Source organism: Drosophila serrata, unplaced genomic scaffold (genome assembly GCF_035046125.1).
Source record: "Drosophila serrata isolate PLE 108 unplaced genomic scaffold, ASM3504612v1 contig_190, whole genome shotgun sequence".
In the NCBI taxonomy this organism is placed as follows: domain Eukaryota; kingdom Metazoa; phylum Arthropoda; class Insecta; order Diptera; family Drosophilidae; genus Drosophila; species Drosophila serrata.
Window position 1 is genome coordinate 1,197,908 of NW_028257088.1, and position 21,353 is coordinate 1,219,260.

Here is a 21,353-nt window from a genome sequence, read left to right on the forward strand (position 1 = left end):
AAAAGATTCCAGATTTAATCTCACCTAGCATGTTGAAGCCATTGATGCCGAAGAGCGCTGCATCGCCCTGGCCGCCGGGGAAGACGTAAAGCGTGGGATGCGTGAACCGTATGTTGCCCACCACATCCGAGGTCTCGAGCAGCTCCCGCAGCGAAGTCGGCATCACCATGGGCGCCAGGTAGTCTGCAAATGAGTTCACGTTACTCTCAGTAATATAAGTTGGTAAAGAGTTGTTTCTTACCTATAAAACCATTGATGTACTCGCTACTGGTTTCCAGCACATCCACGGGATTGATCCTGATGCGGCACTGACGGGCAAAGGACTTGTCCGGCAGCGTGTGCCAAAGACCCGCATCCGCGCAGTGGATATTCATGGTGATGGTATCGGCATAGGCACGAATCACCCTTTGTACGTCGTGCTCCTGGAAGGCCTCCGAGAAGTCCGCCACCGAGAAGGTTCCATCCTGCAGGGAAACGAGAGATTAGAGTTTAGGGAATGTACTCTCTGAGGGTGTGATGTTCACTCTCACTGGAGATTCCACACTCACCTGAAGTATCCAGGAACCATTGCCACTGAACGTATAGCCGGCATGGATGATGTGCCGGTGCCGGGTGAAGCTGCTAAGCAGGTTGCGCATGCACTGGATCAGCGTATTGTACTGGGGATGGATGAGCACCTCCGTCACCAGGTTCTCGCTGGCATACTGTATGAGTCGTTCGCCTGTAAGGAGCAAATAGTACCTGGAGTTAGGGATAATTGCCAACTTCCTTACAAGTGTATGCCCCATTATTGGGTGACCTCGTTTCGGTTCACCCAAACCCACAACCACGTCCACTTCCACGGCACGGACTTGGACTCGAGCACGCACGGCGCATCAAGTGGATTTCGATTGTCAAGCGTTGGCTTTATTGTCTCGACACAGAGGCATCACAACACACAGAGACCGAGACCCTATCCCTTGCCTTAGCCTCTCTGGGAAATCATTTAATGAATCTTTAATTTTAATGCTTTAATTAAGCGCCGGTACCAGGTTCTGGCTGGTGGTGCTGCTGCGACCTTGCCGGCGACCTTGGTGGCCACCCCCAATGAGAGGAGGATGATGATGATGCTGCAGATGATGAGACCTTTTTCGGTTTGCCTTTTTTTTATTTTGCTGGCAATGGCTTTATGGGAATGCGAATGTGTAGTAGGTAGGTAGCTAAATAATTTACGCATTTTCCGCACTAAATAGTCGTTGACAAACAGACAGTTTTTGCCTTGTCCAATGCATCCCCATTGCCAACATTTCCCGCTCTGCCTATTTCCTTAACCAATCCCCTGCCCCACTGCACCCACTTTGGGGCCAACGGTCAAATGTGCTCACGTACGCGTAAAAAATACAAGAGCGAGGCAGAGCTCCTCCCAAGGTGGGGCTGCCATGGCTATGGCTTCGTCCAGCTGTCGTTCCACACCCAGCCAGGGGCAGAGCTAGAGCCCGATCCCGCGGCCTGGCATGGTGTGTGGTGTGTGGTGTGCTGTGTGTATCCGTATCCCTTGTGCTTTTTATAAATGATAATCCCTCCCACCGACCACCTCCTCTGCCGGCTTATATATTTATCGCAGCGAGCATGGAACACGCACGGAACGGAACGCAGTGACATATATATGAGAGTCCCAGTCCCTGGCCTTCTTCTGGCTCAATCTTCCAACCTGGCAGACCGTGCGTATACGCAATATTCGTGAATTTAGGTTGTGCTGTCTGTGTTTTGTCACTTTCAACGGTGTCTCCATAAGAAAATATAGTTTATAGCCAAGGCTGTGAGGGGGAAAAAAGGAAAGGTTAAGGAGGAGGGAAAGTCAGAGGCAGAAGACCTAGGAAGAGTTCCTCTGCTGGTGGCTAAGACAAAACATTAGCATGGACGCCAAAGTTGACATGAAATGGAATGCGGACTCTGCTGCAGACTGCAATAAATTCCACAATGAAATGGGTCCCTTCAGTTCGGCATTCTGGGCCAGTAATAGAAAACCAATCGAACTAGAGTTTTCCGAACCAGTTCTGTGTAGTTTCCCCTCAGGAAGTTCTTTTGCCATGAATTAAAGATTGAAATGACATGACTTCCTTCCGATTTGTACACCTTAGTTTGTGGGAGAATAAAGTCCTTTCAAAAGCAAAGCCATGACAATTGGTAAAAGCCAGAATCTCCTAGGGACATGCGATGATCCTGCCCTGGGCCACCTCGTGGCACAACATAAAGTGGCAACATGGCGCCAGATTAACCGTTAATAACTGCACCAGGCGTTGCCAACTTTTTTACTTATTTCCGTTGTTTTTTGTTTTCCATTTTGAAAAAACAAAAGTCGAGAAAAAGTGGAAAATGGTGAATAAAAAAATCTACATAACAGCAGGAGCCACAGCCGGAAACTTTTTGTGTTTTATGATTTCGTTTCTGTATTTTTTTCCTCCCAATTTTTTCCCTTCGGTTCTTTTTCTTTTTTGACTGCAGAGTAATTACAGTCCAGCTCTTGACCAGCCTCCCTTGGCCCTCCTCCTCAACTTGGCCAAAAGTTAGCTGTCAAGCCAACGCGCCTGCCTCTCCCTGCCTGCACGTGTAAAAAAAAGTTTGCAATGACCTCAACTTGGGGGGAAGAGACAGGGAAAGGAAATAGCAAGTTGGTCTTCAAAAGGACATAATGAGGCAGCGGCAGCTCCGGAGAAATGATTACCAAATGATTGAGTCAACTGTTTTATGATCCTGTTTAAGGAAACAACAATCAGATGTTGATTTTATCCTCAGATTTTTGAGATATTTAGGGAAACTTAGGTTTCAATTAGATCTTTGAGCTTGTTGTGTGGATATATACAAGGATTAACCATAAAATAAAGACTGTCACTTAGATTTCTTTGGGATTAATAAGTTTGAAACAACTATAAACTATCATTACAGCATTGAAATATCCGTCATTTGCTGTCACTCCAAATGCTAATGTCACCGGTGATTTATTTCGTTGTGAGCTGTGCATTCGCTTTGCTGATTCGATCGATATTTTAAGGATTCTCTAGAGACATGGCCTTCCTGCTGACTTTTGAAATCGTGACGGCCCTCTTCCTGGCCACCATCTCCCTGTACCGCTATGGAAACATACCGCAACAGCACATCCTGGTCACTCTGTCGGTGCTCACTGCTTGGTGTTTTTCCTTCCTGATTGTGTTCAGCATTCCCTTGGACGTGACATCGACCCTGTACCGTCAGTGCGTGGAGGAGCATCGATCCATCGCTGCTTCCGGTAATGAGAGCACCTTCACGTCGTCCGAGTGCCAGGCGCCTTGGGGCATGGTACCTGCCCACATCTTCCCCCATCTGTGGCGCATTATCTACTGGAGCTCACAGCTCCTCACCTGGCTGATCATGCCCCTGATGAGGTCCTACCTGAAGGCCGGGGATTTCACTGTCAAGGGTAAGCTGAAGTCAGCACTGAGGCAGAATGGCATCACCTACGGGGCCTTGCTGTCAATCTGCCTGGTACTTCGCATCTACATTGCCGTGAGGGGTGAGAAACTGAACTGGGAGAAACAGAAGGCCATCGCTGCGTCCGCCTCCAACACCTGGGGTCTGTTCCTGCACATCCTGCTGCTGGGCTACGCTTTGGTTGAGGTACCACGATCTTTGTGGAACAACTGCAGGCCGGGATTCACACTGCAGTATGCCTACTTCAGGGCGGCCAAGCTCTATGGCGAAAAGTCGGATGCCGAGGAGCTTGTGGACGAGATTCTGGAATCGGTGCAGAGCATTAACCAGGCGATGCCCCACAGTCACGAGCTGCGACCCTGCCTGGAGGCCATTCTGCTCAAGGTACCCGTCGAGTTGCTGGTGAAATCGAGCGGCAGCTTTGCCCGCTCCAACACCAGCTTCACGATTGAGCCCACGGAGAAGACACTGATTCGCATCCATGCCCAGGTAATCAAGGCACTGCAGACCCTCCAGCGAGCCGAGGCCCTGTGGAGTTTGCAGGTGCAGATGGTGCTGCATTTGGAGGATGTGGCCAGGAATATGCAATCGTTGGAGAGACGCTTCAAGTCCGAGTTTCCGCGGCAGCGAACGGAGCTGGAGAGGATGTGGTACAGCCCCACGATGGAATGGTACTGGGAATGCAGGCTAAAGATGCCGTTCCTCAGGATTATGTCCATTCTCACTGCCACCATGTCCGTCATGGTCGTGTGGAGCGAACTGACATTCTTCTGTCGCCGTCCCGTGCTATCCATATTCGCCAACGCAATCTATGTGGCCAAGGATAGCAACAACTTCTTCACCATTGAGGTCCTGTCGACTACAGTCCTGTGCTACTTCCTATACTGCACCTATTCCACCATCTTGAGGATTCGATTCCTCAACCTCTACTATCTGGCACCGCATCATCAGACCAACGAGCTGAGCCTAATCTTCAGTGGCATGCTCCTCTGCCGCCTGACGCCGCCCATGTGCTTGAACTTCCTGGGCCTCATCCACATGGACACGCACATCATTCCCGAACGCATCAAGGAGACCGCCTACACCCACATAATGGGCCACATGGATGTCATTGGCATCATTGCGAATGGCTTCAATATATACTTTCCCATGTGCATGCTGATCATCTGCCTGGCCACGTGGTTCAGAGTGGGAAGTCGGGTCCTGAACTCCCTCAGTGCCTTGGGCTTCGAACAGTTCCTGGAGAACGAAAGGATTGCCACGGAGCTGGTGCAGGAGGGAATGGATCTGATGGCCAGGGAAAAGCGACGGCTGCAGCGGGCCGAGCAGGCAATGGCCAGGAGGCGCAAATTTAACCGTCAGGAGATGGTGTATATTGGAGAGTATCGGAAAAGCGGAGGAGGAGATGCCGCAGGAGGAGATGCAGGACCTGGAGTTCGCACTTCGGCAGATGGACTACTTTGCGATAACGAGCGCAGCTTGGACTATTCGTCAGTGTCTTCCTCGACGACCGTGGTAATGCCAAGATTTCTATCAACTGAGATTAGCAACCAACAGTTTGGCGAGAACGCTCCGGTGCAGGTGGACAACGGACCGATGCAGGAGGTCGAGTGCCGCCTAAGGAGCTCACCACCACGAGGAATCTTTGACGATGTCTAAACTCAAAGGGATATCTTTCATATCAAACTATTCTTGCTTTTTGAATGATGATAACAGACTCCTGGAAAGGTAATAATAAAGGACACCACCCCCTTTCCCTTTCCCATTAATAATGTAACCCATTTAAAACTCCTACACACACTCATACATAACCCCACACAGATGACCAGTGGCTAAGCCCCAAGGCTAATGAATTATGTATATTAACGCCTTGCATATTCACGTGGCTATGAATTTGGACACATTGTAGCTCATCTTGCCTGATCCCTTATCCCATTACCAATTCCCTGCCACGATGATGATGATGATGATGGCTCTTAATTGGCTGCGCTTATCCCGGCCGGACAGCTCGCGGCTTTGGCAACGTCCAGTGCACTAATCCCTCCTGGGTATTACCACAATGATGATAGTTTAATTAGCGGTTTCAGCTGCATTCGAAAAACGAAACGAACGATGGACTGCCGCTAAAAAGCGACCAAGCAGCAGTATCATTAATCAGGAGTAGGCCAGCTTCTTTGTGGCACTCAGTTACATAAACGATGGGGAATCGTAGGACCAACGCTCCTGTTGAACAAAGCCAATAACATGTTGTAACATGTCAGAGCGCGGTATGTCCTCACTCATCGCCTCCTCCTCCTTGTGCTTTAAAAGGATGCCGCCGGCAAGAGTCTCCGCAAATGACAGACGTCAGCTGTTCTTCGCTCTCTCTCTCTGTCTCTCGTCTCTCGCTGATATTAATTGATGTCCTGTCACATGTTGCGACACGTTGCGACATATTCTGCGAGCGAGTGAGCGAGCGAGACACAGTTTAGTCGCTTATCGCTGCCACTGGACCACTTCCACTAGGCGTCCCATTCCATCCATATGCAAATCGTGTCCGTGTGTGTTCAGTCCGTCGGTCTGGCAGTCAGTCCGCCTTCGATATTTGCCCAACTTTTGTCTGTCTTTTGCCTCCATCTATCTCCCTCTCTGTCTCGCTGCTTGAATTATGCATGAACACAAGCACACACGCACACGCAGGGCGTCCTTGTAGTCCTGCCGCCTCCCACTCACTTGCTATCCTTGTTGCTCAGTCTTTCTGTGTATTTGTAGGCATGTCTTTGAGTGTATGTGTGGGCCGCACGGACTCTATCTTTTCTATCAATTTTGCATACGTTTTATCTCAAGAACTTGGTATGGCTTTTGAGGTTATGTGTGTTGGGGTCGTGATACGGCCCATTGTGCCACGTTGCCACGTGCCACGCCCCCTCATCATCAGCCATCTAGACATCCATTCATTGCTTGTGTGGGATTTGGCTTAGGCACGATAAGAATGTGTCTAAGTCCCCCGATAATCCCGAGAGCTCGAAAGAGTTGTGCCGAGGGTCGAGTGTCGAGAGAGGAGAATGATTTGAAAATATAACACGTATTGATTGCAACTACCCGGTAAACTGTTTAAAATAGCGAGTAAGTGGAAGAAAATGGAGAAACGGAAACGATGAAAGCGAGTCTCAGGTTTACAATATAGCGATTAACGAGAAAATGGAGAAACAGGAGCAGTAAAGCTCAAGTCCAGTGTCGAATGTGGGGGCTACAAAATAACGAGTAGCGATTGTAGGCACAAATGAGCGAGACCAAAACAGAGAGAGCTAGATAATTGTGGGATGAGCATAGAAAAGCGAGAAAAGTATTGGTTAAAAGGGGTAATGGAGTAACGAGAAACGGGTAGTGGAAGTAGAGTTTTAAGTAACTGGAACATCCACAAAAAAAGTAATGGAACCAAGTCATCCTAAGGATTGCCAACCTAGTTCGACCAGTGTCTTTGTGACTATACAAAATCAATCACACTTAGGTCCAGCTCCAGTTTAGAACTGACTTGAGGGACCGTTTTCTTGATGGGACATCTCTGTCAAAGTCAAAGTTTTCCCCCAACTTTGTTTCCCCAAAGGGAAACTTAAGTAAACTGCATCAAAAACTCTGTGTTTAAGGTGGGGGGCGGCAACAACGAGAGAGGCAGCCACGGGCAGGTGCCAATGAGGACGAAGGCTCGGGTCAGTGTCAAGTCATTGGACCAACTTTAAACACAACTTTGACAGGAGAAACGTCGCCTGAGGAGAGCTAAGGACAAGCCGGGTGCAGTCGCAAAACATGAATTATGCGCTTGCAAACGAGTCTTCTTAATTGGAGCTGCTTTCGGTACAGGCCAGGGTCCATCTTGGGCATCTGGCTAGGTGGTCAGACGACCTCCCCTTTTATTTTTCCGCGTGAGGAGCACATAAAAAGCCCAGCGAAGCGAGTGCATTCTGTGCACTCTCAATCGCGCCTCGAGGGTCTCTCTACCGCTTTCGCATCCTTCCCCCTTCGCAGGACACCACCACCACCACCACCAACATCATTATTGGTCCTGGGACCAGGGACCAGGGACCGCTTCTGTGGCGGCGCGCCACTTGAGAATTTTGTTTGAGTTTGAGTAGTTTCGAGTCCATAGAAGGCGTAGAAGGAGGCGGGCGGTAAGAGCAAACAAAATGCGATTGCGAATGCAAATGGAAAATGGAAAATGGAAAATCCGCTGGCGTTGCCAACTTTTGCCGTCCGGACAATGGGCTGAATGGAGGGCATTGAGCGCAGGTGTTGCACTTAGCATGTCCTTCAAGGACAACGCCTCGGCATCGGCATCAAACGAGAGGCCTCCCGAGGAGCAGAGGAACGCGCCTTATCACTGCCTGGCTCTGGGTCTGGGTTGGGGTCGTTCTGTGTCCTCCTCAGCTAGCCTTGAAACTATGGGGAGAAACCTACTCATTTTTAGGCCACTAACACACAATGTTTAGAAATGAATCTTAAATGAAATGCAAGAGAGAAAACTTTAAGTTTGAAATCTCTGGTTCCTAACAGCGAGATTTGCATTTCATGCGACTCCAGCGGACTGATGGAGAGCAGCTAAATCCCAATCATCTCCAGAGCGAGTCAACGAAGTGTGCAAACAGGAGCAAACAGAGGAGTCAGGATATGCCGGGATGCCGGGATGCCATGATATAGTGGCAGCCACTTGAGTGCGTTTCAACGGCGTTTTAGTCTAATCCGCAAAAACAACAGTGCCGTCAGCCGGATCATTGTTGCTGCCTGCTGCCATCAACGATGACGATGTGAATAATGATGATGATGATGCCGCTGCATTCGGGTGCCATGAAAGTGCAGCTCTTGGTCTCGGATTTATCACAAAAGCCAAAACAGCAGGACAACAAAGGCAAGTGAACAACAACAACAAAATCTGCAAAAGCGTTGAGCTCTCTCGGCTTTGTGCATCCAATTGTTGTTCATCCAATCCTGACAATCCTGGCAATCCTGGCAATCCTGGCCTCTCTCGTCGTTGTCTATGGACAATTGTCATAATAATTCGTTAGGATAACTTTTGTAATTTGGCCCCCCCTTTAGTCCCCATTGTTTCTATTCTGTATAGTCAATGATCTCCGATTAGTAGAAGTAGTAGGATTTGGTATCTAGGATTTACTACTTACAACTAATTAAGACTTTGTTTGATTGTTAAAAAAAAACTTACCGTGACGAGCCTCCTCGCCCTCGGGCGCATGCTGTGTAATTGTATTGAGTTCCTCTTCCAAATCGACGTGACAATCGGAAACGTCCCAGGAGAGGAAACCTGAAAAAAGGAACGAGTTCAATTATTAATTAATTATAAATAAAAGGAAAGGGGTTTAAAGATTTCTATGAAAATACATTTATTTTGCAGATCTTTAAGGCTAAATCCATTACTCATTAATGGTTCCAACTTACATTAGTTGACCAAACACAAGATATAGTTTCTGGAATGGGAAACCCTCTTGCCTCCTGGTCATACATCACACTCAGCCCCCATTAGTTTATGCAAATACATACATATAATTATAATGCAGAAATGTCTGGGACAAGTATTTGATAAATGAGCGGGATAAGGTCAATGCTTAGGTGGGGTATGAAGTGGCATTACGCATACGCCCCGGTGGCCAGGACTCCTTTTGATATTTACCCCGTTTTGGCCCCTGTGTGTGTATATATTATGTCATTTAGTCAACAAATTAAGTCAGCATTCAGGGTGAAAGAGAGTGAGTGTTTGCAAATACAACTGGCAAAAGGGCTCACCTGTTTTTTTTTTTTTTTTCCCCTTTAGTTTTTCCTATTTCCCATAGTTTTTCATCCATTTTCAGCTATTATGTGAATGCAAGCGGCGTGAAAACTTCGTTGCTTGTGTGTATAATCAAATTACTTTCAGGAGAAGGAGAGCGAGAATTTGAGGCTTTAAGCCTCGACTTGACAGGCAGCCTCTTTAATTTTCCCCAGTTTCTGAGGGATCTCCTCTGACAGATTGCCGACTTATGTGTAAAGCTCCTGTTTATGGAAAATTTAATGAACCAGGTCCTGCTGCTCTCCTTGCTCCTGCTGCTCTTCCTGCTTCCTGCTCCTTATAATGTGGTTATTGTTGCTGAATAACTTATTCAAGCGATGCCTTAATGAGTGCTTAACTTTCATTTTTATGCAGTCACCGCCTGGGATGCAAATGAAGTGCCTTTTCACGGGGGAAATGCCTGGGTGATATCATTGAATCACCGGATCACCATCTTTCTATATATGTATATACATTTCTATATATAACATGTATAATATATATAACAATATTACCCTTCACTGCGGCAATTTGCACAAATGGCTGGCAAGAGCCACAAAAGCGGCCCAGCTAAAATTGTGAACTCAAGGCATAAAAATGTAAAATCTTAACACTTTTTTTTGTGTGCCCAGAGATTCGTTCAGGATCAGGACATTGTGTGTGTGTAGGGAAGTATGTGTGTGTGTGTGTGTGTGTGGGGCACAACAAAGCGGAGAAAGCAAAGAGAATAAAGCGGAGGCCACAATGGAAGACGAAGGAGGAGAAGGCAGGAACCAGGCAGGCAGTCAAAAGCGCCTACAGCGATTGCACAAAAATAATGAGGAAGCGCGCGCCCAGGATATGCGACGCCAGTATATATATATACGTATATATATATATATATATATAGTGAAGGATATATGGATATATACTCCTGCTCAGGCGAATGAAGCCACTCAGACGGAGGTCTGGCAACGGCTACAGAGACCGAACTCGAGTCCTTTCCCACTCGTCCTTCCTCTCAGTCTCTCATTTAATATTTATGCGTTGATATCTGTGAGTGAGACTTCAATTTGTTCAGTGCCAGGACCAGACTCGACGGCGCTTTTTCGTATTATTATTCGGCGCACTTATTTATTTATATTTAATTTCCGACTCTGACTCTGACTCTGACTCTGACTCTGACTGTGGTTGTAGCTGTGGCTCTGGAAGCTGCTTGGAACGTTTAACCCCCGGCATATCTTAGCTATTTTAATACCCTTCCAAGAGCGTAGCATACTTTCAGTCAGAAGTTTCTAACTCACAAAGGAGTCATTTCCGACCCCATAGATCATATATATTCTTGATCAGCACAAAAATCCGCGTCGATCTAGGTATGTCCCGCAAAAATTTAATTTTTTACAATTTTTCATAATTTTACAAGGGGTTACATCGTTAAAATTTCGAAAGATTGATAAAAATGTCAAATTTTTAACATTTTTTATTGAGTATGCAGATTTGTTAATCTTGATAAATATTGACTCAAAAAATGGTATTAGACCTTTAGTCAGAAGCTTCTAACTCGCGAAGGAGTCATTTCCGACCCCATAGATCATATATATTCTTGATCAGCACAAAAATCATTTTTTACAATTTTTCATAATTTTACAAGGGGTTACATCGTTAAAATTTCGAAAGATTGATAAAAATGTCAAATTTTTAACATTTTTAATTGAGTATGCAGATTTGTTAATCTTGTAAAAACTAACATAGGACTGCTTTCCGAATTAAAATTAATGCTGTTTTGGCTGAGTTATAAATAATTTAAGATTTGGTTTGTCTAAAAAATTGTAATTAAAAATTATTGATAAATATTAGCCCAAAAAATGGTATTAGACCTTTAGTCAGAAGCTTCTAACTCGCGAAGGAGTCATTTCCGACCCCATAGATCATATATATTCTTGATCAGCACAAAAATCCGCGTCGATCTAGGTCTGTCCCGCAAAAATCTAATTTTTTACAATTTTTCATAATTTTACAAGGGGTTACATCGTTAAAATTTCGAAAGATTGATAAAAATGTCAAATTTTTAACATTTTTTATTGAGTATGCAGATTTGTTAATCTTGTAAAAACTAACATATTACTGCTTTCCGAATTAAAATTAATGCTGTTTTGGCTGACTTATAAATAATTTAAGATTTGGTTTGTCTAAAAAATTGTCATTCAAAATTATTGATAAATATTGACACAAAAAATGGTATTAGACCTTTAGTCAGAAGCTTCTAACTCGCGAAGAAGTCATTTCCGACCCCATAGATCATATATATTCTTGATCAGCACAAAAATCCGCGTCGATCTAGGTATGTCCCGCAAAAATTTAATTTTTTACAATTTTTCATAATTTTACAAGGGGTTACATCGTTAAAATTTCGAAAGATTGATAAAAATGTCAAATTTTTAACATTTTTTATTGAGTATGCAGATTTGTTAATCTTGTAAAAACTAACATAGGACTGCTTTCCGAATTAAAATTAATGCTGTTTTGGCTGACTTATAAATAATTTAAGATTTGGTTTGTCTAAAAAATTGTCATTCAAAATTATTGATAAATATTGACTCAAAAAATGGTATTAGACCTTTAGTCAGAAGCTTCTAACTCGCGAAGAAGTCATTTCCGACCCCATAGATCATATATATTCTTGATCAGCACAAAAATCCGCGTCGATCTAGGTATGTCCCGCAACAATTTAATTTTTTCCAATTTTTCATAATTTTACAAGGGGTTACATCGTTAAAATTTCGAAAGATTGATAAAAATGTCAAATTTTTAACATTTTTTATTGAGTATGCAGATTTGTTAATATTGTAGAAACTAACATAGGACTGCTTTCCGAATTAAAATTAATGCTTTTTTGGCTGAGTTATGAATTATTTAAGTTTTGGTTTGTCTAAAAAATTGTCATTAAAAATTATTGTTAAATATTGACTCAAAAAATGGTATTAGACCTTTAGTCAGAAGCTTCTAACTCGCGAAGGAGTCATTTCCGACCCCATAGATCATATATATTCTTGATCAGCACAAAAATCCGCGTCGATCTAGGTATGTCCCGCAAAAATTTAATTTTTTACAATTTTTCATAATTTTACAAGGGGTTACATCGTTAAAATTTCGAAAGATTGATAAAAATGTCAAATTTTTAACATTTTTTATTGAGTATGCAGATTTGTTAATCTTGTAAAAACTAACATAGGACTTCTTTCCGAATTAAAATTAATGCTGTTTTGGCTGAGTTATGAATTATTTAAGATTTGGTTTGTCTTAATAATTGTCATTAAAAATTATTGTTAAATATTGACTCAAAAAATGGTATTAGACCTTTAATCAGAAGCTTTTTCTTCTTATAGAGTAGTTTTCCTACCATTTCGATTATTTTTACGGATTATTTGCGGCTTTAGCCTTTGTGTTAAATCTACTCCTTGTCCCTGAGACATATTTCTGCTTGGTGGACTCGTTTAATTCTGGTTCACTGATTGCAGAACCTGTTTTTGATAAGAGAATCACTCGTAATAAGGCCATTTTAGGACACACAGAAGGATTGTTTGTTCACGATTCGAGAGGATATTTTTTACGTGATATTAAGAAAGAAACTTTTTTCTTTATATTACATTGAATATATCCCCTCGGAAGACAAGGTATTCTGTACAGAGAAGTCTTGCCCTATATACACTCCCTTTATAAGGGCTCTCTTCCACTTCATCTTAGTTCTTCCACATACCACACATTGCCCACTTAAACCTTCTACTCATTAGTCGCAAGTTTAAGTTAATTGGGATTCATCATTGGAGAGATGTAACAAACACATTCTCGCCTCTAATTCAAGTTACTCTTGATGCGAACTAACGCGTCCCACATCGGCACCCTTTCGAGGCTGAGGCGCACCTGACCCTCGCATCCGCCGGCACAGCCTCCTCATTATATGTAGATGTCGATGTGTCGATGCCAAGGTAATCGAATGCAGACGTGTCAGACAGACAGACACCTGTTTCCTGTCCTCTGGCACCCCGCTGCGGTGGTGGCTGGTGCGCCGCTTCCGCTTGCCATGGATGATTACTGATAGGCGCCGCCTGCTCCTGCCGCCTGCTCCTGCCTCCTGCCTCCTGACATCCTTGTGGCTGCCACCCAGTTTTGTGTTCTGCGCTTGTTTGCACAAAATAGTTGCATAATTCCGAGAGCACACTCCCACCTAAAAGCCACTCTGGGTAGCTGGAAAAAGGCAGCTGGAGATGGAGGAGCAGGAGCTGGAGGAGCAGGAGGGCGTGTTGATTTTGATGTAGCTAAAAAGCCACTTGTCGTTCGTTTCGTTCATTCGCTCTCGTTGTTGCTGGGACCCTTGAAAAGCCAAGGGAAAGCGCGTTGAAAAGTTTGCATAGCCAAATGAATGCGCCTCCTCTGTAGCAGCTCCTCCTTCCTCCTACATCTGTCTTTGCAACACCCCCTGGTAACTGCAACTGGAAGCTAAATGTTTGGAAATGCATTAAAATAAACACATTAAAAAGAAATTAAACACTTGCACTCATTAATTGCGTATTGAGTGAAGTGGCTCCAGCTCGAGCTCAAGCTTGAGATTGAGCTTGAGCTTGAGATGAAGATGAAGATGAATTTGAATAGGTCAAAAGGAGGAGCTTCTGCTCCTTTGAGGGAAGAAGCAACTGAAGGACTCTGGCCAAGTGGGCGGAGACCCAAGACAATAACAATTAAAGTGAATCGAAAGTCGAGTAAACGAGGCAGAGCAAATAACTGGCTCCGCCAAAACGGAGTCCTTTTGACAGGATAAGGATAACCAGGGTCTCTGCAAGGCAGAAAAACAGCAAAGTAAAAGAGTGAGGAAAGTGTGGAAAGTGTGGAAAAGGGAAAGTAAAAAAGAAATGAGTACAAAATGAAGGCGAAAACAATGCTGCGCCTGATTGCCCTGTGCCGATAAGGCGAGCCTGATGAGCCAAGCCAAACACAAACACACACAGCAAGGACTTTCGGACAGGCTAAAGGGGCAGGGACAGGAGCAGGAGCAGGAGCAGGACCAGTGACAGGGACAAAGACTGCGGACATGGTACAATGGACATCGGACATCGGACACATTGTTGATGTGCCGTTCGAGGAGCAAGAAACGAACGCTTATTGCGTACACAGCGATATGTAATTCCCGATAAGAATTGTAATTAATTGGACGCGTGACGCGTACCAAAGGAGGAGAGGTAGTCAGTGCCTCAGATTTCCCTGAACTAAAGCCTTTACTGTTTATTAAATTTATTTCTTATTTATTTATCATATAATCTAGAGCCTCGATTGATTGATTGAATTGGAATCATGCGATTGCATAGTGATTCAATAATTAATCCTCGAAAGGTCACCAATTTAACCAATCTAAATTTAAAATGGTTTTACAAAAAGTAGATGAAGTAGATGAAGATCAACTCTTAAAATACTAATTTAATAAGTATTAAGCAAATACTAATTATATAGCAAATAATCTATAGCATCAAGTGATTGATTCAATAATTAGTCCTCCAATGGTCACCAATCTAATCAACCCTCATTAACAATGGTTAAACAGTCATTCAAGAGTCGTTCACCAATCGATAAACAATGGTTTAACAATCTTTTAACTATATTTTAAAATATTTTCTAAGGCCTTTTTTTACCTGGATGAAGATCAACTCCTAAAGTTCCAATTTAATAAGTATTTTAAAGAAAATTCACTTTAGAAAGTCTCTTTTCGTACAACTCTTATCTTTTTAGTAAGATTTTTAATATATTTCTTTGATTATAATTAATTATATTATCCATCTTCTTGTCTGTTTGTTAGTTTTTCAGTCTTGTAACTGGATAGTGATAAGATTGGAGACTGTTCTGGGGAGAATTGCGTCAGACGCAGTCTGGAAAATGCGTCATTGTCTAATTGCCTCTCTCTTTTTGGTTCCTCTCCCTCTTTATTCCAACCATTTTAATTTCCATTTCCATTTCCCCGTATACCTTTTGGCCCATTACCTTCAGCACCTTTATTGTTGAGTCATATCTAACTTTGGTCACTCTGCGAGGCCTATATCTCCACTCTCCACTCTCCTCGCACTACTCTCCACTCTCCTTGCTCCTCGCTCTACTCTCCACTCTCCTTGCTTCTCGCTCTACTCTCCACTCTCCTTGCTCCCTGCTCCTCGCTCTACTCTCCACTCTCCTTGCTCCTCTCTTCTTTGTAGACTATCCTTGGTCCCCTCCTGTTTTCTACACTCTCCTCTGGCACACATGACGTATACGCAATTTATTTTGAAGTGTTGTTCCCCTAATGGCTAATCAATGTTTATAGGCTACCCACCAAAACAGCGGACAACAATAAACGAGAATTTGTGTATGTCCTCCCCTCCTTCTCTTCCTCTCTCTCCGTGTGTGTGTGTGTGTGTTAGCCTGAGAATAAACGAGGCCAAATGATGGGACAGCATTTTGGCCACAAAAATAAGTGGAAATAGGAGAGAGATATGGCGTCCGAAATATGAACGAAATGCGAGATGTGGAGATGGAGATAGAGATGCCACTGGAGGAGGTACTAACACGGCAAAAGGTCGATGGAGCACTCGTCCATATATGAAGAGTACATACATATAAAGTAACTATAGTATAGACATAAATATTGCAGTGGCCTGACAAAGGCCGAGAAGAATGTACCAATGTGCCGAGGATGCAGGCTGCGCAGCAGAACGGTAGGAAGCATCGTTTCGCATAATTTATGTCACTTTATCGATTCACACAGTATACACACACGACACACACTCGGGGATGGAACATGGTAACATGGTAAAATACTCAACCAGAAATCTGAAAGGGAACTGAGGAGCTGAACTCTTTTTCACATTTTATAGCCCTGCATAAATTGCTCCATAAATGTTTCTCCCTTAGCCAGCCACGTGCGGTTTGCCTCGGCAAATGAATCCCGAAAATTCTATTATCTCCACCACCAACCATCGCCATTCCCCATCTCCACCTACGAATTTTTCACCTGCCACCCGGTGTTGTGCCCCAGGGTGCTGCTGGGTCACTCCCAGTACCCATTCCCATTCCCATTCCCATTCCCGCTCCTGACCTGACCTGTCCCCTGTCCTGTAGTGTTCGTGGGAGATATTTTGACTGCTTTTGACAGGAGCAAAAGCCGGAAAGCCGGCGAGGGAAGGCGAGACGAGACGAGACGAGGTCAGGGCAGAAACACCAACAGCCCAGCACAGTTCACAGTTTGCATTCCAATCCGATTGTAGGATTCATTCTCGCTTCAACGAATTTTCTCCCCATTGCCCGGTGCCCATTGCTAGGTTCTAGGGAAGTACTATAGACTATTATATCAAGGTTTTTACAACATGGAAAAAGTCTCATGAGTTATAACAAAATAAGATATATTCACAGTCATTACATTTTATAAATAACTATAGAAAATATTGCAGACTAAAATTCGATAACTAGGACATAATGCAAAATAAATGATATATATTTATTTAAAAAAAAAAAACAAGAATTTCATTCACCTATACATTTTATATTTACTTTTTTACATTCACAGTTTTGCATTTGCCTCTATTTTTAACGATCGTTTTTATGACAGCTATTTGATATAGTTGTCCGACTTTCTTAAGATTTTCCACTAAATTTAAGATTAATATATAAAAGCTATATATTAAATTTCATCAAAATCTGTTGAAAATTGGAAAAAATATATTATTTTTTTCTTAAAATTTTCCTATTGTTCCTATGGCAGCTATATATATATGTATATATATAGTCCACCGATTCGCCATGCTCCGACTTATATACCAGTAAAATTATATAGAAGAAAAACTCCATAGTTTCCTTCAAATAGCTTAAGTTTGTTCCAAAACAAATCTCGCACATCAGTGCTTATGATTCCCAACTGGTTCAAACATCCCCGGAACGAAGTGACTGCTGCCGGCCTAGTCTCAGATATGTGTTGTGTTACAAAAGTTGCAAGTCATTGTTTATTAGTGTTCAAAGTTAATTAGTGTGCAAAGTAACTTACTGATCAAAGTTATTTACTGATCATAGTTAATAGCTGTTCAGAGTTACTTAATTTGCATTGACACTTCCTGGTCAAAGTTACTTTTTATATTGACTGAATGTTGAAAGATACTTCTGATTATAGATACTTACTGTTCAGAGTTAATTACTGATCAGAGTTACTCACTGGTCATAGTTAATTACTGATCATACTTCTACAAATCGTCCGATTGTTCCTATGGCAGCTATATATATATCTATATATATAACCCACCGACTCGCCAAGCTCCGACTTATATACCAGTAAAATTATATAGAAGAATAACTCCATAGTTTCACTCAAATAGCTTAAATTTGTTCCGGAACGAAGTGACTGCTGCCGGCCTAGTCTTAGATATGTGTTGTGTTACAAAAGTTGCAAGTCATTGTTTGTTAGTGTTCAAAGTTAGTAACTGATCATGCATAACTAATGGTCATAGATACATACTGATCATAGTTACTAACTGGTCATAGTTAATTACTGATCATATTTAGTTACTGAGTGAGAGAAATATAATTAGTGATCAGTCTATGTTTTTGAGCTGTGCTTTCTTAACTTTAGTTTCTTAGCATTCTCTTTGTTTTATAAACCTAAAAACCTCTCAAGATCTATTGGTTTATATATGTTTTAGTATATTACAACGTATCTAAAGGGTATAAAGAGTTCGATTCTGTAAAGGACAGACCATCTCTCTCCCTGTCTCCCTCTCAACCCATAAATCAAAGCGCACTTGGCAACACACAATCCCTTCACTTCATTCCGAACTATATCTCCTGCCACATGTCACTGCCTTCTCCTACTCCTCCTGGTCGTTCGGAGTCCTCATCTTTTCCCCCTCGGTGCTGCCCTGGGTCACCTCAGTTTGTTTATATTTCTTCGATTTTACTGCCAACCAGCAAAACGCAGCTCGTGGTGGAGTGAGCAAATAGAAGCGAAACAAATACTGAAAAATCCGAAAAAGGAAGCATTTCTGACACAGACTTGCGCCTGTCACAATGACTGCTGACTTGCCGCTGTGTGTGTGTATTTTTCCCATTTTCCCCACTGCAAACTGCGGCATTTTCGCGATGCCCAACTAAAAATAAATTTGCATTTGCGCGAATGGAAAAGATTTTTAATGCGTATGACAGCCACAGAGAGAGCATAGAGCACATCATCCCTTGAATTTTCAAGTTTAGTAAAAGGGCGAAAAAAAAAGGATGTCTAAAAATACACCCAGATGGATTTCAAGGGATTTCAAGCCCCCGCGCGCCTCGAGATACTTTAATTCAATTTGCATTTGCCAGTTTGCAAAATGGCAACTTTTGTAATTGCCACTGCAAATAGCTGCTAATTACACCTACACACGAGTGTGTGTGTGTCACACCTCTAACACAAGCAGAGGACACACCTCGCCTCTTAATTGCTTGTCCTTAATTGCATAATTGCAAATATGGCAGGCAGGATTCCCAGGCCTAACTGCCAGCTTATCCCCCTTAATGCCATCAAAAAGTTAATAACGATGAGAGCAGAACATTGCATATTGATTGCGCACTTGAAAATCTTCATTCAGGTGGAAATATCATAAGCATTTATTTATTTATTTATCGTTTCAATTATTCACACACACAACTAATGAAGTGAAATGCATCGACAATTTTTTGCTACAATGCATCCTTGTGGTTAAATATGGATCGAATATGGAGTTTTATATTCTATAAGTAAACTCAAGGGTATCAATCGGAGTTTAAAGGAATATATTCTATATTTTTATCCCCCAGATTCTTGTTCTTCCTTCAATCAAAAGATACAGACATCTTCGATCTACCGATCTTTGGTAGTTAAGAACAACGCTTATATCTCCTAAGGATTCCTTATCTAACCCAACAGCATAGTCCTGCTCCTTTCAACCAAATATATATAACGGATCTATAAGTTTTCTAGACAATTTACCCGAGTTAAAGAGCCCTTCAAGGCTGATTTCCTACCACAACTAATACCTTTTATGTATTCCCTCAATTACCCCATATGTTCATCTTAGTTTCTGTGAAGTGAAACATAAAATATGCGAGTTGTAGGTGCTTTCAATTTCAACCAATATCTATGTAATCAAATATTTACACCAACTTACACCGCTTCTAAGCCGGAGGAGAAACCTCCTTGAGTTATGGTTGCCAAGCCTGAGAATCCCCTTTGCCTCATCTTCTACACTTTGCTACGTGTGCACAATAGATATATACATATATATATATTTCTATCCAGAGATATATGAGCACATTTGTCCGCCTTTTATGTTATGTGCCATTATGGATTTCCAATTTCATGCCTGACTCTACTGCATCGCGGGGTAAATGCATCGATTGGGGAAAGGAAAGGGTATAGGAACTACATCCATATCTCCCTCACTTCAGGCCACAATGGACAAAAACGTATAGCAAGTCTTATCTGGCGCAGCCAGTCGTCATATATAAAGAGTAAGTGCACTGGGGGAAATAGTTTCTAGTAAACCGAAACGAATTTCTAATCAAAATTTAGATGTAATAAATGATTAGCTCTTGAAATAGTGGAGGAAGTACCTCCTCTACTAGGTTATCTTGGCCGATAGAGCTGAAAATCTTATTTTCCTGTAGGTTTTCCCTTAAACTATGCTTATATTTTCCTTGAAATATAATTTCCCTACCATTTTTCTCCCTGTGTGCACCCTTATTGAGCGCACAGACAAAGCTAAAAGCGTTAGCCATGAGGGCAATAAAAAGCATTCGAAATGTCTTTTTGAGTCTGAGGTGATGCCCAGATTGAATCGAAATGAATTTGTATTGAATGTACATAGTACAATATAGCTATATAGAGGCAGGGAAAGGGGAGCAGAGAGACGCTAATGCGGGCGGCACGAAAGGTAAAAAGTCAGTCAGGAAAAAGATGAGGGGGGGCAAGGAAAGTGTGGCGCCTCGAATGCAATTTGTCAACGATTTTTCGCAATTTCCCAGGCAAGGCAAGGCGACAAATTGGATTCGTACACACACTCACAAACTGGGGAGGAACGAGGAGCTCCTTGCTCCTTGCTCCTTGCTCCTTGCTCCTTACTCTGAGCATTTCATCATGAGGCTGGAAAATTGAAAATTTCATGCCTCTGCGGAACTTGAGCCACCAAAAACTTTAATTGCTATTAAGTGTAAATGAAAATTGTGTGAAGTGAGGAAAATGAATTTGTTTTCTGTGCTAGTCAATCAATAAGCCAAGAACTTTGGTTTTAGGGCGGATTATGTTCTTCAGAGCCATAAATAAATAAATAATAGCCGTGCAATTTGCATGAAGCCAGGCCAAGAAAACAAAGTGGAAAGTGGAAAGTGGAAAATGGGTAAAGTGGTTAAAGCTGGGAAAGCTGAAACCAAGGAGGCGTAAGTAAATAAAGTGAAAAAATAAATAAATCAGTTTGCGGTAGCAGCCCAAGCACTTAAGCAGGTGTACTACACAGTCCAGGCTTTAGTTTTATATATGTTTTTTTTATTATTATTAAAGCAAGAGGTTATAGCTGGCTTTAAGTTCGGTTAAGAGCTCTGCATCCCAAGGGATGTAGCTCAAGGACTCAACTGGACTCAGTTCGAAGAACGCTTCAATTAAATTTCACTTACACCTTGGGACCCAATGTCAGTTATCATCTCTTCAAACAGTTTTCTGGAATCAATTCCCATGATTGAAGTATTTAACAGAGAAAAGGCATTAGTGTTTCCCAGAAACCCACAAAACAAAAAATGCAAAGTCAGGAACTTTTCCCCAGGACTGACCGGTTGGGTCCTTGTTCCTGTCCCTGAATCACACACATATGTAGGGGGAGGAACTGTCACCAGCTGCACTTGGCAGGCGACCAACAAATCACTTGATGGCTGCTAACCACAACCCACAAGGCTTCGGGGGAGCGGAAAAACCCAAAATGAAAACGAAAACGATGATGAGACTGAACGAGCTCTGAACGCCGCCTGAGAATGATGCAAGAGGCTTTTTAATTTCGCAAATGCGCCAAGCGAAAATTGCACCAGCAGCAGCAGCAGCAGCAGGGAAATGGCCACCAAACTGAGGCAT

At 42.8% G+C, this 21,353-nt stretch overlaps 1 protein-coding gene and 1 pseudogene across 5 annotated transcripts in view; one reads left to right on the forward strand and one right to left on the reverse strand.

Annotated features, from left to right (window-relative positions):
* Positions 1 to 21,353, reverse strand: part of futsch (microtubule-associated protein futsch) — a 78,324-nt gene that overhangs the window by 15,497 nt on the left and 41,474 nt on the right. For all 4 annotated transcript variants that reach the window (XM_086829348.1, XM_086829347.1, XM_086829346.1 and 1 more), the window contains 4 exons: positions 8,642 to 8,740; positions 549 to 721; positions 242 to 464; positions 25 to 183 (listed from right to left, as the gene is read on the reverse strand). In XM_086829348.1, the coding sequence (XP_086685474.1) occupies positions 25 to 183; positions 242 to 464; positions 549 to 721; positions 8,642 to 8,740 (654 nt within the window). The remainder of the gene's footprint in view (positions 1 to 24; positions 184 to 241; positions 465 to 548; positions 722 to 8,641; positions 8,741 to 21,353) is intronic.
* Positions 1,750 to 8,417, forward strand: LOC110182487 (LMBR1 domain-containing protein 2 homolog pseudogene; annotated as a pseudogene). The gene has a single exon (XR_015270829.1). The product of XR_015270829.1 is annotated as an LMBR1 domain-containing protein 2 homolog pseudogene (transcript).